Genomic DNA, 19,768 nt, shown 5'->3' on the forward strand with positions numbered 1-19,768 from the left:
TTTTTTTCATTACCATCTGTAATCTCTTACTTTTTACGCTTTAATCAAATAGGTACTTACAAGCAGATATAGAAGCCTTTGACATCAGAGAACTGACACCCAAATTTGATGTGATTCTTCTTGAACCACCTTTAGAAGAATATTACAGAGAGACCGGCATCACTGCTAATGAAAAATGCTGGACTTGGGATGATGTATGATGAAACTTTCTACATTGTAATGAATTATTTATTTTTCAAATGAATATATCTTTATTTGATAAGAGAGTAATATTATAAATACTGTTTTAGGAATTATAAATATAGATTTATAGTATATATTATGGCTGAAGATGTAAGGTACAGTAACAAATATTATAATATCTTTGGTCTGTCTTTTTGAGGCAGAAGTTGAGCAGGGAATAAGTAAGTTGTCTGTAGAAACCTTAAAATTCCAATCTTAGAGTCCTTGGATGTAAAGCTAGAAATAAATCTAAAAACGGATTGAATGGTTGATAGCTTTCTGTATTTGATTAGTTTCAGTGAATGTCAGAGTATTCACACACACATATATATTAGCATAATTTTTACTCGTTAAAGAACTTAGAGTATAATAGATTTAAAGTATATATAATCTCAGTCTTATATAGTTGCAGTAAAATTCTGTTTTCTTAAATAAAAGTAAACTAACTGATAGCTTCAGTGAGTTACATAAAATAATCTGTTTTTATTGGTCAGTAACAAAAATAGCAAATATATATTTATTGAGTACCACTCTGTACTAGGCAACTAGGTACTGGAGATTCAACGATGAATGAGACTTAGTATTTGGCCTTAAGGAGCACACAGTTGAATGGGATAAGCAATGACCTAAACAGATAATTTCAGTATCATTTTGTTAGTTCAGTAATAGAGGACTGCATAAGGTGATCTGAAAAAAAAAAACCTGACCAAGTTGAGGAAGCTGAGGGACATGAAGAGGAAGTGATGCATGAACAGATTAGCTAGAATTGGCCACTGAGAATGGGCTGGGCTAGGAATTCCAAGCTGAAGGCACAGCAAGAGCAGGAGGCAAAGAGGTGAGAATGGAGGTCTGTATGTATGTTGATTGTGTTGAAACACAGATGGAGACTGTCTAGAGATGCTGTCTTCTTAGAAGCTTGGACTTTTATCCTGAAGGCATTAAGGAATCTTTGAGGGGCTTTAACCGGTTTAGTAAAATGGTCTAATTAGTGTATGGAGAAGGATGGTCCAGAGCAAATGAAGACTGGAGAGGGAAGAGCAGGTAGAAGACGGTTGCAGTAGTCTGGTTAGGAGATGAAGGTTCCCTGAATTAGGGTGATGGTAGTAAGGACAGAAAGGTGATAAATTCAGTAATGTTTTGTAGGTATGTCTGGTGAGATCTAGTGACTGGGATGAGGGAAAGAGGTAAGGATGCACGGAATTTTGAGTCTTGGGATAAATGGGTTCAGTTATCACTGGCTGAGAGCAGGATTAGAAAGATTAGGGTATGCTGAATGTGTTGATTAGAGCTATATGAGAGACATTCAAGTGGAGATTGTAATAGGAGTATGCAAGTTAACAGAAAGATCTGGCCATCTAAAAGACAGATTTTAAAGGGTTAGCATATTAAACCTATGAGAATAAATGAATGTGTCTTGAGATAGTATCTCAATAAGGATACAATGTGAATTTTCAGTAAAGGCTCAGGAAACTTAACATTTAAGAGTCACATAGCAAAGATATGAAAAGAATGGGTCACAGATGAGTGAGGTGAATCAAGACAGTTTGAATGTCATGGAAGCCAAGGACATAGAGAACTTCCCTAATTAAGGAGGAGCATGTGATCAAAAGCGCTGAACACAGAAGAGAGGTAAGGAAGGTAATGGACTGAAACTCTGTAAACTGATGTTTCACAGGAATCTGCTTTGAATCCTTGCATATCCCCTTCTGAGTTAAGTCTTTACTATTGTTAGTATTACTTACTCTTCAAGGTATAACTTCAATTTTTCTTCCTTGAAGCTTTTCCTATCAGCTTCAATACCTCTGTCACATTTATTTACATTTTTATTTTATTTTACAAGTTTTTCCTCTCCTTTGGAAACAGATTGGGGTTTCTGCTCAGAAACAATTAACAGGGTTCCTGTTACACAGGCTAAAAGTATCCGTTTGTGTCCTCTTGACCAGCTGCTGGGGTGTCTGTGTGTCCCAAGGCCTCTGCCTTTTGCGTCTTGCCTTCTTTGCTGTAATTCTCCGTGAACTTGGGCCTGCGTTCCTTTTGCCACTTAAAGTCCCTTCTGCTCATCTAGCTTGAGCCCCTTCTCCAGAGGCTGCTGATGAAGAGCAGACCCTTTTGTTCTTTTTGAATTTCTTTTTGGTTGTGCTGGTCTTCATTGCTGTCTGAGGGCTTTCTCTAGTTGCAGCGAGCAGGGGCTCCTCTCTAGATGTGGTGCACTGGCTTCTCATCACAGTGGCTTCTAGGCTTTTGGACTCCATAGTTGTGGCACAAGGGCTTTAGTAGCCTCTCGGCGTGTGGATTCTTCCTGGGGGCAGGGATCGAGCCTGTGTCCCCAGCACTGGCAAGTGGATTCCTGTCCACTGTACCACCGGGGAAGTCCTTTTCTCTATTTTAAGGGATCTAGTAGTCACCATTATCGGCAAGTTTAAAAGGGAGGTTTATGAAGGCTTGGAAGGTTCTCATAGGCACCATCTTTTGCTTATTTATAGCTCCCAGGAGAAGGAAATGGCAACCCACTCCAGTATTCTTGCCTGGAGAATCCTGTGGACGGAGGAGCCTGGTGGGCTACTGTCCATAAGGTCACACAGAGTTGGACACTGGGTTAGCATGCGTGCATGCATCATCCTCAAATAATGTTTCTTTTACCTAGATAAGTTATAGGTGATATGGTTTTGATGCACTCAGGTAAATGTTAAAGAACTTCCCTTGTAGTCCAGTGGTTAAGACTCTGCGCTTCCTCTGTGGGGAATGTGGGTTCCATCCTTGGTTAGGAAAGTTCCACATGCCCGTGAGGTGTGGTCAAAGAAAAAAATTAAGGGAAAAAAAATTTTTTTAAGTTAAAATTTCCTTAGTGCATGTAACTAATAAGTATTAGCTTGAGCCATGGTCTGTGGAACTTGTTAGCTGTAGAATAAGGAAGCAGTAGAATAAGAATACCATATAAAATGATTGCTTTTGTAGTCATTTATACACACTATGGTAGTCCCCAAATTTAGAGATTTAATTATTAAAGAACTTTTTTTTTTAATTGAGATACTCAACACATACAAAGCCAACAATTATAGCCTATTTTTTTTTTTTACATTTCAGACCTAAAGTGATCATTACAATGAAATGTGTATATTGATTTATTTTATTTAGAATTGTTCTTCTGGAAACCGTGTCCTCTACAAACATTTGTGGTTATGTTTTATTTTAAGTTTGCCCCTAACTTTGAGGTAATTTAATCCCTTTTCTTTTCAGTTTCTTTTTCTGTAAATGGTAAACAGGTTACTCTAAAGCTATACCTTATAAAATTCCATAATTATATAAATATGGTTTCCTATAAACTTTTCATATAAAATCAAGTGTATCTATGTGCATGTGTTCATCTGTGTTGTGTTAATACAGGAAAAAAAACCCATAAGAACAAGTTTTAAGTTTAAAATTTATTTTCCATTGTATTTCCTAATGAAAATTAGTATATTTAAAGAGTACATATACTATAAATGAAAAGGAAAGTGAAGTCGCTCAGTTGTGTCTGACTCTTTGCAACCCCATGAACTGTAGCCTACCAGGCTCCTCCATCCATGGGATTTCCCAGGCAAGGGTACTGGAGTGGGTTGCCATTTCCTTTTCTAGGGGATCTTCCTGACCCAAGGATCAAACCCACGTCTCCCACATTGCAGGCGACACTTTACCATCTGAGCCACCAGGGAAGCATATAAGTATATAAACATATACTATAAGTCCTGATAAATTTCAGTGCTTGTTCTTTTGGATTTAGAATGAATGGGAAACAAATACTTCAGTGCAATACTGTTTTGGTTTCTTCCAGATTATGAAGTTAGAAATTGATGAGATCGCAGCACCTCGATCATTTATTTTTCTCTGGTGTGGTTCTGGGGAAGGATTGGACCTTGGAAGAGTGGTAAGATGGTGTTTGTTTTTTTTTTTTTTAAGTGTTTTTTAAAAATTCATAAGAAACAACAGTATGTTGTATAAGAAATTTGAAGATTAATGTTACATTGTTCTTCATTTCTTAAATAGTACTCAAATATTCAGAAGGAAAAACTGTTTTTAAAAGAATATGTAAAAAATTTTAAAAATTAAAAAAAAAAAGAATATGTAAAAGACAGTACTCCTTAGTCAGTTAACTAGCTTTCAGGATGAAAAATCAAACTACGATTTACTACAACTGCAGGAAGAGAGCAGTTTAGAGATTTGAAATTGAATTGCAGCTCAAAAACAGGCAGCTTACTGTTGTATACTGTCCATTATTAGTAGCTAAAATGTATTCTTCTGAGTAGCCTTAACTCATCAATTCCATATGTAAGCCGAATTGCATTGAATAAATAACACAGCATCTAGAACACATAGTTTGAAGGGATGAATGAGAGTAAGAAAGACGTTTATTATCTCAGTTTATTTTAGGTCCCTTATGTTTATCATATTCAGAACTTTTTTGTTTTTTTGGTTGGAGTATTTTGAATTTCTAAATGGAAACAAAATACTAAAAGCTTTTTTTTTTTTAATACTGGTAGCTTTGTGGCTAGTTTTGGTCTCAGATCTGCTATCCAGCAGTGAAACTTTGGGTAAAGAGGTATTTACTCTTGTGTGTTTCAGTTTCCTCGCTTGTTATGGAATAATATTTACATTTTTAGGACATATTATTAATACTTGATATACTACCAAGATCTCATTTAATCCTGGTAATTTTAGGAGGTGTCCATTTGACAGGTGAAGAATTTAAGTAAGATTATATTGAGATAAATTTGTGCTCAAATCCTGAAGTTCTGCAGTTGCTTTGTATTTTTTGTATAAATAGCAAGTTTGAGATTGTTGGATCACATCATTGCTTCTGTCATTTATTAACTCCATGGTAAGACTAAAACTGTATACTGGAAATCTGTTTTATTGCTGGTATCTCCCTAAGATGCTGTAAAAAAATCTAAGAAAATAGAAACACACCATATGTTTTTATAGGTATATTGGTATATTTTATAGATATATTACCCTTTTTAGATCAAATATCTAGCTTTGGGCTTTTCTCCTACCCCCCAGATTAGCTTGAAATTGATTAGGAGGCTTTATCTTATTTGTTTATGCATCAGTTTATCATACTAGTGAAAGCAGATTTTGGCCCAAAATAATTACAAAAATAATACAGCATGAGAAATACTCATGAACTTGTGCTAAGTTGATTAGGGCATGTTGGATTTAGGCCCTTGTGATACTTCATGAATATCCCATGCTAAACAAATATTTGGCAACAGGAACAGATAGTGATTGTGATTTTTGAGATTTTAAGTTAAAAATCTAAGTTCCATTTTGAGGTGTATCTCAGTTTATATAATGAAAAGTACATATGTTTTATGCTCCACTGTGTCTTTTTTGTACTTGATCATAGTGCCAACAGAATTGCACTGCACAATTTACTTAATTCCTCCTACTTTGTGCTTAGTCAATTAGGGGTAAGGACTATATCTTACTCATGTTTTTAATCCCAGCAGCTAGCTAATACTTACATATGGTAGGGCTCAAAATGCTACTCTGGGTACTCACTTAGTTGGTATTTGTTATATGTTCGTATAGAACAGATTCTAAGACACTAAGATTCAAACCTCTCTATTGTCTAGGTTACATAAAGCTTAAAGTAAAGTTTTATCTTATAAAGAAATATACAGAAAATTGTAAGTCTTTGGATTTTTGAGGTTTAGTATTAAATATATAAAAATAACATTTTACAAGACTCATTTGAAAGGAAGTTACTGATTAGAACTTCTCAACAGTTCTTAGCTTTATCAGAAGATAGAAAATTGAGGTGGCAAGAACACTTTACCTTTTGAATTAATTTTTGATTAAAGAAGGGCTGATTGTTCTCTTATTTAAAGGTCACTTTCTATTGATGACAGTGGAAGGTAGTATAAAGAATTGGAGTATTATATAGTCTTTTCCATGTTTTGATATTATATGTTTTTATAATGGCTGTATATTTAAAGACAAGTATTTTTTTCTGTTTCTACAGTAATACAAAATTACTATGACATCTTGGAATTTACTGTCTCAAACCTCTAGGAAGTTTTTAATGCTGGTTGATTAAGTATTGTTTATTTCCTTTAGCGAAGGATTTTTTAAAAATTCTCTTATTTCTAGTGTTTACGCAAGTGGGGTTACAGAAGATGTGAAGATATTTGTTGGATTAAAACCAATAAAAACAATCCTGGGAAGACTAAGACTTTAGATCCAAAGGCCGTCTTCCAGAGAACAAAGGTATTGTCTTTACTGTTTTCTTTTCTATATTTTAATTATTTTCTCTCAAGCTTTTACAAATGACTCCATGCTGTTTAATTCATTTTGGTGGAAAGGTTCTTCTCTCAGACTTGCACAGATGGCATTGAGCATTAAAGTAACACAGCCAAGTTCATTTAAAAAATTTTATTCACACAGAGAAGCCTGTGCTGTGCTGGAGAAGTTACTGTGTATTCCCGTAGTGTAGTATATCCTATACTACTGTCATTCTCAGTCAGATGTGGGCTTTTGGTACTTCTGACCCCCATATTTTTTCCTTTCTCTGGACTCAGAAAAAAGAAATGGCAGCAAGGCTCATAGCTGGCCAGCTGAGATGAATATTTCTCTCCTCTTCCCTTCTTTTTTCTGGGCTTCCCTGATAGTTCAGTTGGTAAAGAATCCTCCTGCAATGCAGAAGACCCCAGTTTGATTCCTGGGTTGGGAAGATTCCCTGGAGAAGGGATAAGCTACCCAGTCCAGTATTCTTGGGCTTCTCTGGTGGCTCAGCTGGTAAAGAATCCACCCGCAATGCCGGAGACCCTAGTTCGATTCCTGAGTTGGGAAGATCCCCTGGAGAAGGGAAAGGCTACCCACTCCAGTATTCTGGCCTGGAGAATTCCATGGACAGAGCAACTTTCACTTTCCCTTCTTTTTTCTACATAAGAACCTGAACAAGCCCTGAGAACCTCTGATTCGTAGAACCACCCTCCTAGTTATCAGGGTTCAACAGTTTGTCCTCCAGCCTTTCACTCTTCTGGGAGCTTCAGGGGGAGGGTCTTTTTGAAGTCTTTCTTGGGCTAGAAATTCTTTTTGAAGGGAATCCAAGCCATCCTTGCTATTATTATTTCATAGAGTCAAGTGAGATTAAATTTATTTAAATTTTACCGTGTTGTCCAGATTAAATAGAGGTCAAAAAATAACATATAAAGAAATTGTTTGACTTTCACATTTATGTATGTTGAGTATTTTAAGTTTGTATCCTTGCTTAAAGTCTTCTCTCCGTTTGAAAAGGCTTACACTTTGTGTACAGATGGGGTTGCACAGAGTCGGACACAACTGAAGCGACTTAGCAGCAGCAGCAGTAGCAGCAGCATGTGAGGCCCAATATAACATCAGATTCTGAAGTCAAGTGCCATGTTTCCATAACTTCTGGAAACAAGTTACTATCAAGAGTTGCAGAGGAAAAGATCCCACAGTCACTGACTCAGTTATCTAAAATTTGATGGCCCTGAGTTTAATGTCTAGCTTCCCTGCCAATCTTCAAAGGTCCAGAGATCCAGGTTTTTCCTATTGTGTTTTTGCCCATAGAACTATATCCCAAAGATTCAGAGAAATGAGTATTGTTTTGGAATTTGAAATGTGAAATGTTGTGCAATATGACTGTTTATGAAAAGAGATTAATTGGCCTGTTTTTATTGTTACTTAGGAACACTGCCTTATGGGGATCAAAGGAACTGTTAAGCGTAGCACAGACGGGGACTTCATTCATGCTAATGTTGATATTGACTTGATTATCACAGAAGAACCTGAAATTGGCAATATAGAAAAGCCTGTAGAAATTTTTCATATAATTGAACATTTTTGTCTTGGTAGAAGACGCCTTCATCTGTTTGGAAGAGATAGTACAATTCGACCAGGTAAGATCTCAGTGGGGGGAAATGTTAAAAGTTCCTTGAGATATAGATGTTAAGAAAGAGTACACAGTGCTTTGTAAAATAAAATGCTTACGACACATTTGACCCCTCTTCTTGCTGTATTTCAAGTATACTAAGCTCAGTCTTGTCTCAGTACTCTTTCAGGGTCCTCTTTCCTATCATTCTGATCCTGACGGACCTTTTCTCACAACACTGCCTAAATTAGCCAGTTTCACAGTACTATCCAGACCTCCCACCACTGTTTCCCTCATAGCACTATTATTATCTGAATTATAGAATCATTTGGGCATGTTTATAGTCAATCTCTTTAGCACTGCAGTCTCACAGAAAGCAAAGACTGTCTTATTATTTTCTTCTTTTGAACCAGCATTTAGGGTATTAAGTGAATACTGTGTTGAAGAAACGCATAATGGACATTTGGTCCACACCAAAAGGTTCTTGATATTTGGCCCTGTCCAAAATCATTTGGCAGGGACCAGATTTGCTCAGGTTTCAAGGACCTTTTGGCATGAACAAAATGTCTTACTTTTTAGATAGCACTAAATGTCTGCTAATCAAATGATCCTATAGAAAATAACCATACATTTGTGAAATATATGATATATCTCAGCCTTGTTAGTACTTGGTTTGTCTCCTTACATATATCATGATACTGTTTTATCAAAACTTTAACTTCTTTACTAAATCTGTATAATATGAATTTACAATTTTGAAAAAAATGAGTAGAAAATAATTAAGCTGTTACAGACTGGAATTCTCTTTCAGAGGGCACAGCTTTTGTTTACAAAGTATTGTTGAACTAATTATACATTCTGTTTCTTCTCAGAAAATATAAAAATTACTTTTAAGGACATTGCATCATTCAATCAGTATATAAAATCAACCTGTTTAGTTTTACCTGTGCTAGAAATGTTGTTTAAAGCTGAAAGGAGCCAGGATCTTATTTGTTTTAAATAGTCTACATTTTATACAAAGTAAAAGTTGAAGAAGGTACAGTGGAATAATTGGCCTTCAAAGTACCTAAGAATTTAGAAGAAACTGATGTTCATTCTAAAAAAAGTAACCCTCAAAGTTGCGGTAGGTATAATGGGATCCATTCTCCCTACCTCCACCCCAGACTCGTCAGCTATTCTCTGTGGGTGTGCTTTAGTGAACACAGAAATATCTTTGTTTGTAGAAACTGGTCTTAAATTTCATAAACTTCTGTAAAATGATAAAGAGAAAAATAAAAGCGCATTCTCTTTACAAAGAAATATTTTGCGTGTGAAATGTTTTTTCTCTGTGGCTTAGGTTTAGAGAAAATGTTTTCTGTATTTAAAAGTTAAATGGTTTTTCTCTTGGCAGTTTGTCATTTAGAATTGCATTCTTAAGTTATCAATTATCATTGCTTTTTGGCTTAATATTGTGGTCAAATAATATGTATCATAAAATATCACTAATTTGTAATTTGCTTTGACCAAATTTAGATGACTGAAAATAATGTAAATTTTTTGTTGTTGGTTGTAGTATTTGTGTATGTTGTTTCTGTCAGCCATGTCTTTACTGATTTTTTTTAACTATTCTATGAGAAAGGTATGTTTAAATCTATTAAGATTATGGGTTTGTGGTTCTGTTTGGTTGTCAGTTTTGAATTTATGTCTATTCAAGATTGTTATTAGATGTATTTAAAATGTAGGACTTGTATGCCTTTCTAGTAGATTGATGCTCTTAATATTATGAACTGTCCTTCTTAATCCAGTTTCTTAACTTTAAATCCTACTTCATCTAACGTTATTACAGTGATTCCAGCTTTTTTTTGGTTTGTGTTTACTCTGCATATTATTTCCATCCTGTATTTTCAGTCTTCCATATCCTTTAACATACCTCTTGTGATCAAACACAGGTAGTTTTCATTAAACAGGTAGATTTAATCTTTATCTTTGAATTGGGTTTTTTAAAATAATTGATTGCTCCCTTTCCCATGTTTGTTTTTTGTTTTTTTTTGGCTGAGAGACATAGGATCTCAGTTCGCAACCAGGTATTTATCCTGTGCCCCTTGCTTTGGAAGTGTGGAATCCTGACCACTGGACCACCAGGGAAGTCCCTTAATTGAATTGTTTGGTGGTGGTGGTGGTTTAGTCGCTAAGTCATGTCCAACTCTTGCAACTCCATGAACTGTAGCCCGCAAGGCTCCTCTGTCCATGGGATTCTCCAGGCAAGAATACTGGAGTGGGTTGCTGTTTCCTTCCCCAAGGGATCTTCCCAACACAAGGATTGAACACTAACCTCCTGCATTGCAGGTGGCAGATTGTTGACCAACTGAGCTACGAGTCAAGTCTATATTTAATGTAATTTCTTTTTAAAAAATGTTTCTTTTTATTTATTCTTGGCTGTGCTGGGTCTTTGTTTTGCACAGACTTTTCAGCTAGTAGGGGCTACTCTAGTTATGGTGCACAAGCTTCTCATTTGAGTGGATTTTCTTGTGAAATAGAGGCTCTAGAGCAGGAGAACTTCAGTAGTTCTGGCAAGTGGCCTCAGTAGCTGCAGTTTCTAGAATACAGGCTCAGTAATTGCAAACAGGCTTAGTTGTCCCACAGCATGTATGATCTTCCAGGATCAAGGGCAAATTCATGTCTCCTGCATTGGCGTGGGGTTTCTTTACCACTGAGCCACTAAGAAAACCTTTAGTATAATTTCTGATATTTGCGGTTGTTCAGTCGCTCAATCATGTCTGACTCTTTGTGACCCCATGGACTGCAGCACCCCAGGTTTCCCTGTCCTTCACTATTTCCTGGAGTTTGCTCAAACTCAAGTCCATTGAGTTGGTGATGCCATCGAACCATCTCATCCCCTTTTACTCCTACCTTCAATCTTTCCCAGCATCAGGGCCTTTTCCAGTGAGTTGGCTCTTTGCATCAAGTGGCCCAAGTATTCAAGCTTCAGTTTCAGAATCAATTCTTCCAAATTTAAGGTTGATTTCTTTTAGAATTGACTGGTTTGATCTCCTTCCAGTCCAAGGGATTCTAAAGAGTCTTCTACGGCACCATGATTCAAAAGCATGAATTCTCTGGCCCTCAGCCTTGTTTACGGTCCAACTCTCACATCTGTATATGATTACTGGAAAAATCATACCTTTGACTATACAGACCTTTGTCAGCAAAGCAATGTCTCTGCTTTTTAATATGCTGTCTAGGTTTGTCATAGCTTTTCTTCCAAGGAGCAAGTGTCTTTAAATTTCATGGCTGTAGCCATCATCCACAGTGATTTTGGAGACAGAAAATAAAGTCTGTCCACTGTTTCCACTGTCACTGTTTCCCCATCTATTTGCCATGAAGTGAGGGGACCAGATGCCACGATCTTAGCTTTCTGAATGTTGAGCTTTAAGCCAGCTTTTTCACTCTCTCAGGTCCTCTTCGCTTTCTGCCATAAGGGTGGTGTCATCTGCATATCTGAGGTCTTGACATTTCTCCCGGCAATCTTGATTCCAGCTTGTGCTTCATCCAATCCAGCATTTCTCATGATGTACTCTGCATATAAGTTAAATAAACAGGGTGACAATATACAGCCTTGACATAGTCATTTCCCAGTTCTGATCCAGTCTGTTGTTCCATGTCCAGTTCTAACTGTTGCTTCTTAACCTGCAGACAGGTTTCTCAGGAGGCAGGTAAGGTGGTCTGGTATCCCATTTCTTAAGAATTTTCCACAGTTTGCTGTGATCCACACAGTAGAGACTGTAGTGTTGTCATTGAAGCAGAAGTAGATGTTTTTCTGAAACTCTCTTGCTTTTTCTGTGATCTGGTAGATGTTGGCAATGTGATCTCTGGTTCCTCTTCCTTTCCTAAATTTACTTTGTACGTCTGGAAGTTCTTGGTTCACATACTGTTGCAGCCTAGCTTGAAGGATTTTGTGCGTTACTTTGCTTGCATGTGAAATGAATCCAATTGTGTGGTAGTTTGAACATTCTTTGGCATCGCCCTTCTTTGGGATTGGAAAGAAAACTGACTTTTTCCAGTCCTGTGGCCGCTGCTGAGTTTTCCATCCTTGCTGGCATATTGGGTGCAGCACTTTCACAGCATCACTTTTTAGAATTTGAAATAGCTCAGCTGGAATTCTATCACCTCCACTAGCTTGGTTCATATTAATGCTTCCTAAGGCCCACTTGTCTTCACACTCCAGGATTTCTGGTTCTAGGTGAGTGATCACACCATTGTGGTTATCCAGTCATTAAGACCTTTTTTGTACAGTTCTTCAGTGTATTCTTGGCACTTATATCTCTTCTGGTTCTGTAAGGTCCATACTGTTTCTGTCCTTTATTGTGCCCATCTTTGCATGAAATGTTCCTTTGGTATCTCAGATTTTCTTGAAGAGATCTCTAGTCTTTCTCATTCTATTTTCCTCTATTTCTTTGCATTGAACACTGAGGAAGGCCTTCTTACCTCTCCTTGCTCTTCTTTGGAATTCTGCATTCAGATGGGTATATCTTTCCTTTTCTCCTTTGACTTTTGCTTCTTTTCTTTTCTTGGCTATTTGTAAGGCCTCCTCAAACAACCATTTTGCCTTGTTGCATTTCTTTTTCTTGGGGATGGTTTTAACCACTGCCTCCCTATATAGTGTTAGGAACCTCCATCCATAGTTCTATACGCTGTATCAGATCTGATCCCTTGAATCTATTTGTCACTTCCACTGTGTAATAGTAAGGCATTTGATTTAGGTCATACCTGAATGGCCTAGTGGTTTCCCCTACTTTCTTCAATTTAAGTCTGAATTTTGCAATAAGGAGTTCATGATCTGAGCCACAGTCAGCTCCTGGTCTTGTTTTTGCTGACTGTACAGAGCTTCTCCATCTTTGTCTGCAAAGAATACAATCAGTCTGATTTCAGTGTTGACCATCTGGTGACATCAATGTATAGAGTTGTCTCTTGTGTTGTTGGAGGAGGGTGTTTGCTATGACCACCTTAATGTTTGCTTTACATTGGTACCACCTGTTCTGTGTTCCCTTTTCTCTTATTTCTTTTGGATTAAGTATTCTTATATTATTCAGTGTTTCTTTTTTATTAACTTCTTAGATATTTTTTTATTGTTCCTTCACTGGTTTTCTTGGAAATTGCAGCATGTACCCTTGAATTATTAAATTCTAAATTAAAGTAGCATATTGGTTTTTTTAAAGGGTAGGAATGCTATGGTTTAAACTTCATAGTTTCTTTAGTCTTTTAAAAGCAATTTTTCTCTATATATACAGTCATGCCTGAGTTTTACACACATACTAGATATACAGCTATAGAATGAACTTTGAGTTGTTGAGACTTCTGCTGTACATATACATGAACATCTTGTTTGGAGGTTTAGTAGATGGTTTTACTCTCTTATCAAGTAAAATATTTTGGCAACAGAGCTTATGGCAAGCAAATATTTCCTCTTCACCGGCTTAAGAGAAAGTAATATGACTAGATGCTCAGCTGGAGTTGTGTGTTTTTCAGAAAGTGTAGATGTCCATAGATATTGAATATTAAGATTATGGCTGTAGTGTTTGAGGAAATAAGGAACAGATTTTTATCTTCCATCATTAACCTTGGTACTCATAAATAGCTTTTGAATCTGGGAACAATCTCCAGTGGGAACTGCTATTTAAAGGAAGTAGAAAACTTTAAAGAAACAGCAAAGCTATTTGAACAATAAAAGGGAACATCAAACAGATGGTAATCTTTTAGTAATTGAAAAGTCAGTGTAACAACATTAAAGAAAATTTTCAAGAGGAAAAAAGATTCAGCCTCACTACTTCCAAGAAGTATTATTTTTTTGCATAATACTTTCCAGTCCTCTTGTGCATACAAATTTTTACATAACTGTGTCATTCATCATTTTGTATTTTTCTCAATATTATGTCAAAATATATGTCAAAATTATTTCTACATTTAAGTAATTAGTTATAATGCTTTTAATGGCTTTATAGCATTATTTTATGGAGAAGGCAATGGCACCCCACTCCACTACTCTTGCCTGGAAAATCCCGTGGATGGAGGACCCTGGTGGGCTGCAGTCCATGGGATGGCTAAGAGTCGGACACGACTGAGCGACTTCACTTTAACTTTTCACTTTCATGCATTGGAGAAGGAAATGGCAAGCCACTCCAGTGTTCTTGCCTGGAGAATCCCAGGGACGGGGCAGCCTGGTGGGCTGCCGCCTCTGGGGTTGCACAGAGTCGGACATGACTGAAGCGACTTAGCAGTAGCAGCAGCGTTATTTTAAGTTTTTTTTTTAATGTGAGTGAAAGAACCTAAGGAGTAGAGAGAGTAGATAATTATTAAGTATAGCTATAGATATAAGCCTAAACAGCAACTGAAATAAAAATACAAATTTTGGTGCCAGTTTGTATTTATAATATTCTATAACTATAACATAATGGGAATTTTCTCCATTCATTTAGCTATGGCTACTCTACCCACTTTATATTATACATTATATCTCTGATACCCATCTATCTATATCTATACCAGTTGTACAAAGTCTTAGAGGTTTAGATTTTATTTTTTGCTTGTAAACTACTATCTGATTCTTTATCTTTGCCCATTCTTGCACAAATTATTTTAGTATTAAGAAGGAGTATCCACTTGGGAAAATTATGTAGTAGGAAGTTAACCATGTAAGTAATAATAATAGGAGCAATTGAGAGAAGTCTGTTCAAGAGACTATAATTTATTTGGGTCAAATCCTCAAATACATTTCTTCCTCAAGGAGGTAGTCTAAGGTATATAACACATACCAGAGGAATCCTCTTTATTATTGCTTTAAAAGTTTAAAGATTGATATATGTATCATATTCACTGAAGCCAAGCTAATTTAAACTTACTTGGCTCTTAGAAATTAAGGATTAGACATTTTAATAGAACAGTGTTGCAGTGAAGAATTTGTGACTGGGAGGCAGCATCCCTTGCAGGTTACTTTGTAAAGGTTTGCATGTCTTATTTATGTAGGGCAATATAGCATGAAAGAGACAACATTAACTATTTTTATTAAATCTTCGAATTTTTTCTTACCTCTTGCATGTATGTTGTGTTCCACAGCACCATATGTATAGCAGAAAATGAACCAAAAGCAAGTAAGTCTCATAGGTTCAATTGTCAGTGAGACCACATAGGTGTGCAGTGTATTCTTTCATCTCATTTTTATCAAGGTGTCTACTTGATGAGACATGAAAGGCATCATATGGTTTTATCTGTTATTTTTCTCCAGATATTACAGATCTTATCTGTGCACTGTTAGACAATTTAAATGATGAATGGTTTTGTACCAAAAAAGGCTACTACATTTTAGAATGTGACCCTAGTAAAACATTTTGCATTTTATCATGGACCTAATAGTCTAAGAAATAATCTTGATAAGGCAGAAATTGTGTGAGATTAATTTTTCAGGTGAAGAACCTAATTCTTAGAGATTCCTCAATCTGCCCTAATAATCAGGAATCGCCACATGCAGGGAACCTCAAAGCATGAGGTCTCCATCAGGCATTTACAGTTAATTTGTAGTTCTTCTCGTTGCAGATACAATGTAATCAAACATAAACCATCCTTATAAGGAAAATTATCTAGCAATGAAGTTGACAAAACCTATGGAAATATAATATGTAATGGAAATTCAGAAAGATAATTCATTTCATTAAGATACATTTTTAAAGTGGATGTTGAAGGATGGAATTTTCACCAGGTTGACAGGATAGAAAAAATTATAGGCGCAAAGTAGAGACCAGTGTGCAAACAGTTAACTATAGTGGTTCATTGTTTCAGCAGTGCGATTAGAAAGCTAGTTCAGACCTCATTGTATAAGGCTTCCGATTCCATGTTACTGAATTCTGGCTTAGTGGAAAGCCCAGAAGGTTGTGCAGAGAAGGAATGTGGTTTCAGCTTTGCTTTAGGCTTTCCACTTTTAGAGGGAGGAGAGGTTGGGAAAGCATTACAGTATACATGTATGTCTGTTATATGTATAGGGGACAAAACTAGTAGAAAAATAAAAACTCCAAGGGTGGCAGCAGAAATGGAAAGATGGTAACAAGTAGGAGCAGCATGGTAGTAGGTTGAATTTCTAAGACCTGCCAGCTGGGTTAATGTGGTTGGAAGAGAAGAAGCAAAAGTTAGTTCCAGGATGTTAGTCAAAAAACTGGAACCTACTTGTAGAAAAATTTCTACAAGTAGGAAGGTAATATAAAATTTAATAAATTTTCACTAAGCCAGAACTCAGTGTAGTGTCTTAATATTTTCTAAATCCTATTCTCACAGAATGTGAAATATGGATGGAGATGATGATTATATTATGAAAGTTACAGTTTAAGAGGAAAAACAAAACAAAATATATATATATATGAAATCAAAGACCATAGTTAAATGCCATGTGTTCTATGTAAAATATCAATATTGGGTAAGTGATAGGGACATCTTTGGAAATACACTGGAGATTTGAAATGACTCCTAAAGATCAGTAAGAGAATTGGGGGGAAAAAAAAGGTTAATCTTTTTACCCCTCCGTTTCAGGGTGGCTTACAGTTGGACCAACTCTTACAAATAGTAACTACAATGCAGAAACGTATGCATCCTACTTCAGTGCCCCGAATTCCTATTTGACTGGATGTACAGAGGAAATTGAGAGACTTCGACCAAAATCACCTCCTCCCAAATCTAAATCTGATCGGGGAGGTGGAGCTCCCAGAGGAGGCGGAAGAGGTGGCACATCTGCTGGCCGTGGGCGAGAGAGAAATCGATCTAACTTCCGAGGAGAAAGAGGTGGCTTCAGGGGGGGCCGTGGAGGAGCACACAGAGGTGGCTTTCCACCTCGATAGTTTTTAGGACACTGATCCGATTAATGCCCCTTCACCTTCTTTCTGATAGTTTGAATTTCACCCAGGATATGTTTAGAACTCTGTTCCAGCTTGCACTTTGCTTTAGTTTCTCTAAGCTACAGGAATATTTTAATCAACCTCCCTTGCAGTTGTCACTGTCTCGTTTTATTCAGGGTAAATCAGTCATCCTGTCTTTTGTCCTGTGCATGTAACCAAACAGACTGGAACAACACAAATACCTTCGCTTTCAGAAACTGAATTTAGTCTAATTACAAAGGCTTTTGCTTTTCAGGAATAAAGCGAGCAGTGAAAAAGACCCAGTCTGAAGTATCACATGGGTGCTGGCAGTAGTCAACCATGGGCATCCCACCACTGCTGCCACAGCAGATGGGAAGCTGTCTGCAGCCTTGATGGAGTGGGGTTGGGACAGATGGTAAACTTCTCTTAGGAGTTCAACATTTTTTCATTGAAACAATACAAGAGACTTTTTTTCTTTCTTTTTGAAAAATCTTAAGTAAACTCGTGTAATTTGATCACAGAAGAAATTAAGAGATTTGGAACAAAAACCTCCTCCCAGGTCTAAATCTGATCAGGGAGGTGGAGCCACTGGGTGGGCAGAGAGGAGGTAGAGCCTATAGGCATACTTTACAAAGAGGAAAAAAAGTGCTCATTATAATCTCAGTTACGCAGCTACCCATGACTGTTACTCATGCTTCCTAAGAAGCTGACGAGGACAAATAGCCAAGTAGCTAAGGACAATAAAACTTTGGTGTGATCTTGGATTGACTTTCAAAGCAGTTTCATATTCCCTAGCAAAATAAAAGAATTGGAAGCAACAGATACACCTGGTTATCAGGTGCTTGGTTTAAACATTTTGGGGAATAAAGTACTTGGTGATGGGAAAATGACATACATCTTTAAACTTGTTGTGGAGAAAAGGTAAAACCAGTTACAGAAAACCCTCAACTTGAGAGCTTGGAAAAATGGAACTGCAGTTGCCTTCTAAGGGACTGGTTTTCCAGATAAGTTGTATGAGATTTTATATTGTAATTTCTATACTGTCACTCATGTTTTGCATGAATCTGCTGAATGAAATAATACCATTATTGTTGATAAATATATTTTTTATTTTATGTATGATTTTTCTAATGAAACTTTAAACCTTTGAACTTCGAGAGTCTCTTTTCTGTGAGTGGAATTGTCGTCATTACCAAATGAAAAAGGATTGACCTCAGATGAGACTATTCTCTTGGTCTGTGAGTAGCCCTTCTGTGCTTTTCATTGGCTCACAAAATGAGGTTATGTTATATCCTTTAAAGGCTCAGTTTGAAGATAGGGACTGAATTAGAGGAATATGCTTGAGATCCTTAAAAGCCTGATGAATTTTACTTGCTCAACCTGTTAGAGCTTTCTAATACAGGTAGCATTTGACTAATGTTCTTCTTGATGTAGATATGATGTGGAACTGTTGGTTAGAATTTTTACTGAAATGGTGGTACATTTTCAGCTTCAGTAATTAGAAGTTACCAGAGAGAGAACTCTATTTGTTAAAGGTGACCTGGGAATGAAGAAGACAGATACTCAGTTGCCCAGTGGGAGTCCTTAGACACACCAGCTAGAGAGTGACTCTGTCCTTTAAATAGGACTCTAGCCTGGTCCCTGCTCTGGGTCAGCTAGAACAGAGTTCGTGGTGGGGAATACCATACCCAAACACTACTGAACCATCTTAGACCAGGTAATTGTCACGATGTCAGTCAAAGTGTAGAATGAGACAGCACAGTGCATGAGGCGTCAGGCGTTTTAGTGGGGGATCAAGTGTGGAGTCAGACTTGGTAGCCAGGCCGCATATCCAGAGTTGCAGTGGGAATCAGGGCTGCACCAGCTAATACTTTGGTAAGTAGAAGAGCCACCTCCTATAAGTCCTTAGCTCATAAAAACTACATAACTCTCTTATTTGTAAACCGAGTAATTGTTATGCCACAGTTTGATTTTAAGTTGATGGGATCGTAATGGTTGGATGCCTGGGACAGCACACTGTAACTAAGAATGATTCCTTTGCATGTTTCTTAAAATACTCTCTTCCCATTTTAGTTAATTAACTTCAATGTTCTGATTACAGCAGCTTATTTTTAAAACCTGTACTTTTTTCATTCTGAACTTAAGAACATAAGATTTAGTCTATAGTTCTAGATTTTATTGATTTAATATAATTTTTATTAACTTGACAAAATGATGGCCCAGTTGGGATTTATTCTAAATGATAGTCTTTGATTGGAAACTCTCTTTTTGTGTGCGCTGTTAAAAACATAAGCTTTTGTGTATAAGAAAGGCTTTTCTTGGAACAGTCCTGTATAATCTTGGGGTCCATATAGGACATTAGCATTATCTTTGATGTTCAGTGATAGGGACTGAACTGATAGGGAGTTAAGTATATGCTGTCAGTTTTTAAGCTATAAACCTAGGACTCCCCAGGAGGTTAGAACATTTATCTGGCAAATTGAGCCCATTGAAGATTCCATTTCTGAAAAGTCACATTTGCTTCTGCTCTCAAGACCCCCAGTCAGCTACTCATATGAACATTATTAGGTATAATGCAAAGAGAAAATACTACCTCATTTAATCTAGATGTTCTTTTTCTGTAAACCCTTTTTCTAGAATTTGACAAAATATTAAAATGATCAGTTTGAGTCTGTGTTATAGTTCTTTTATAAGTAGAGGGGCTGATGAACAATGAAATCAAATAAGGTAGGTTTTTTTCCCAAAAATACTTATAAAAAATTAAATTTGAAGTCAGTGATATAAAATGCATATAGGAATTACA

General features: G+C 36.7%; 1 protein-coding gene across 2 annotated transcripts in view; it reads left to right on the forward strand.

Moving 5' to 3' along the window:
• METTL14 (methyltransferase 14, N6-adenosine-methyltransferase subunit) overlaps window positions 1-18,116 on the forward strand; it is a 38,548-nt gene extending 20,432 nt beyond the window's left edge. The window contains exons 7-11 of one of the 2 annotated variants that reach the window (XM_055588040.1): window positions 53-194; window positions 4,034-4,126; window positions 6,352-6,468; window positions 7,913-8,123; window positions 16,643-18,116. In XM_055588040.1, the coding sequence (XP_055444015.1) occupies window positions 53-194; window positions 4,034-4,126; window positions 6,352-6,468; window positions 7,913-8,123; window positions 16,643-16,947 (868 nt within the window). In that variant the 3' untranslated portion in view covers window positions 16,948-18,116. Of the gene's footprint in view, window positions 1-52; window positions 195-4,033; window positions 4,127-6,351; window positions 6,469-7,912; window positions 8,124-10,133; window positions 10,217-16,642 lie in introns of those variants that run through there. The other variant, XM_055588041.1, reaches the window with a different exon arrangement.
• Window positions 18,117-19,768: the final 1,652 nt, after the last annotated feature.

Source organism: Bubalus kerabau, chromosome 7, assembly GCF_029407905.1.
Source record: "Bubalus kerabau isolate K-KA32 ecotype Philippines breed swamp buffalo chromosome 7, PCC_UOA_SB_1v2, whole genome shotgun sequence".
NCBI lineage: Eukaryota > Metazoa > Chordata > Mammalia > Artiodactyla > Bovidae > Bubalus > Bubalus kerabau.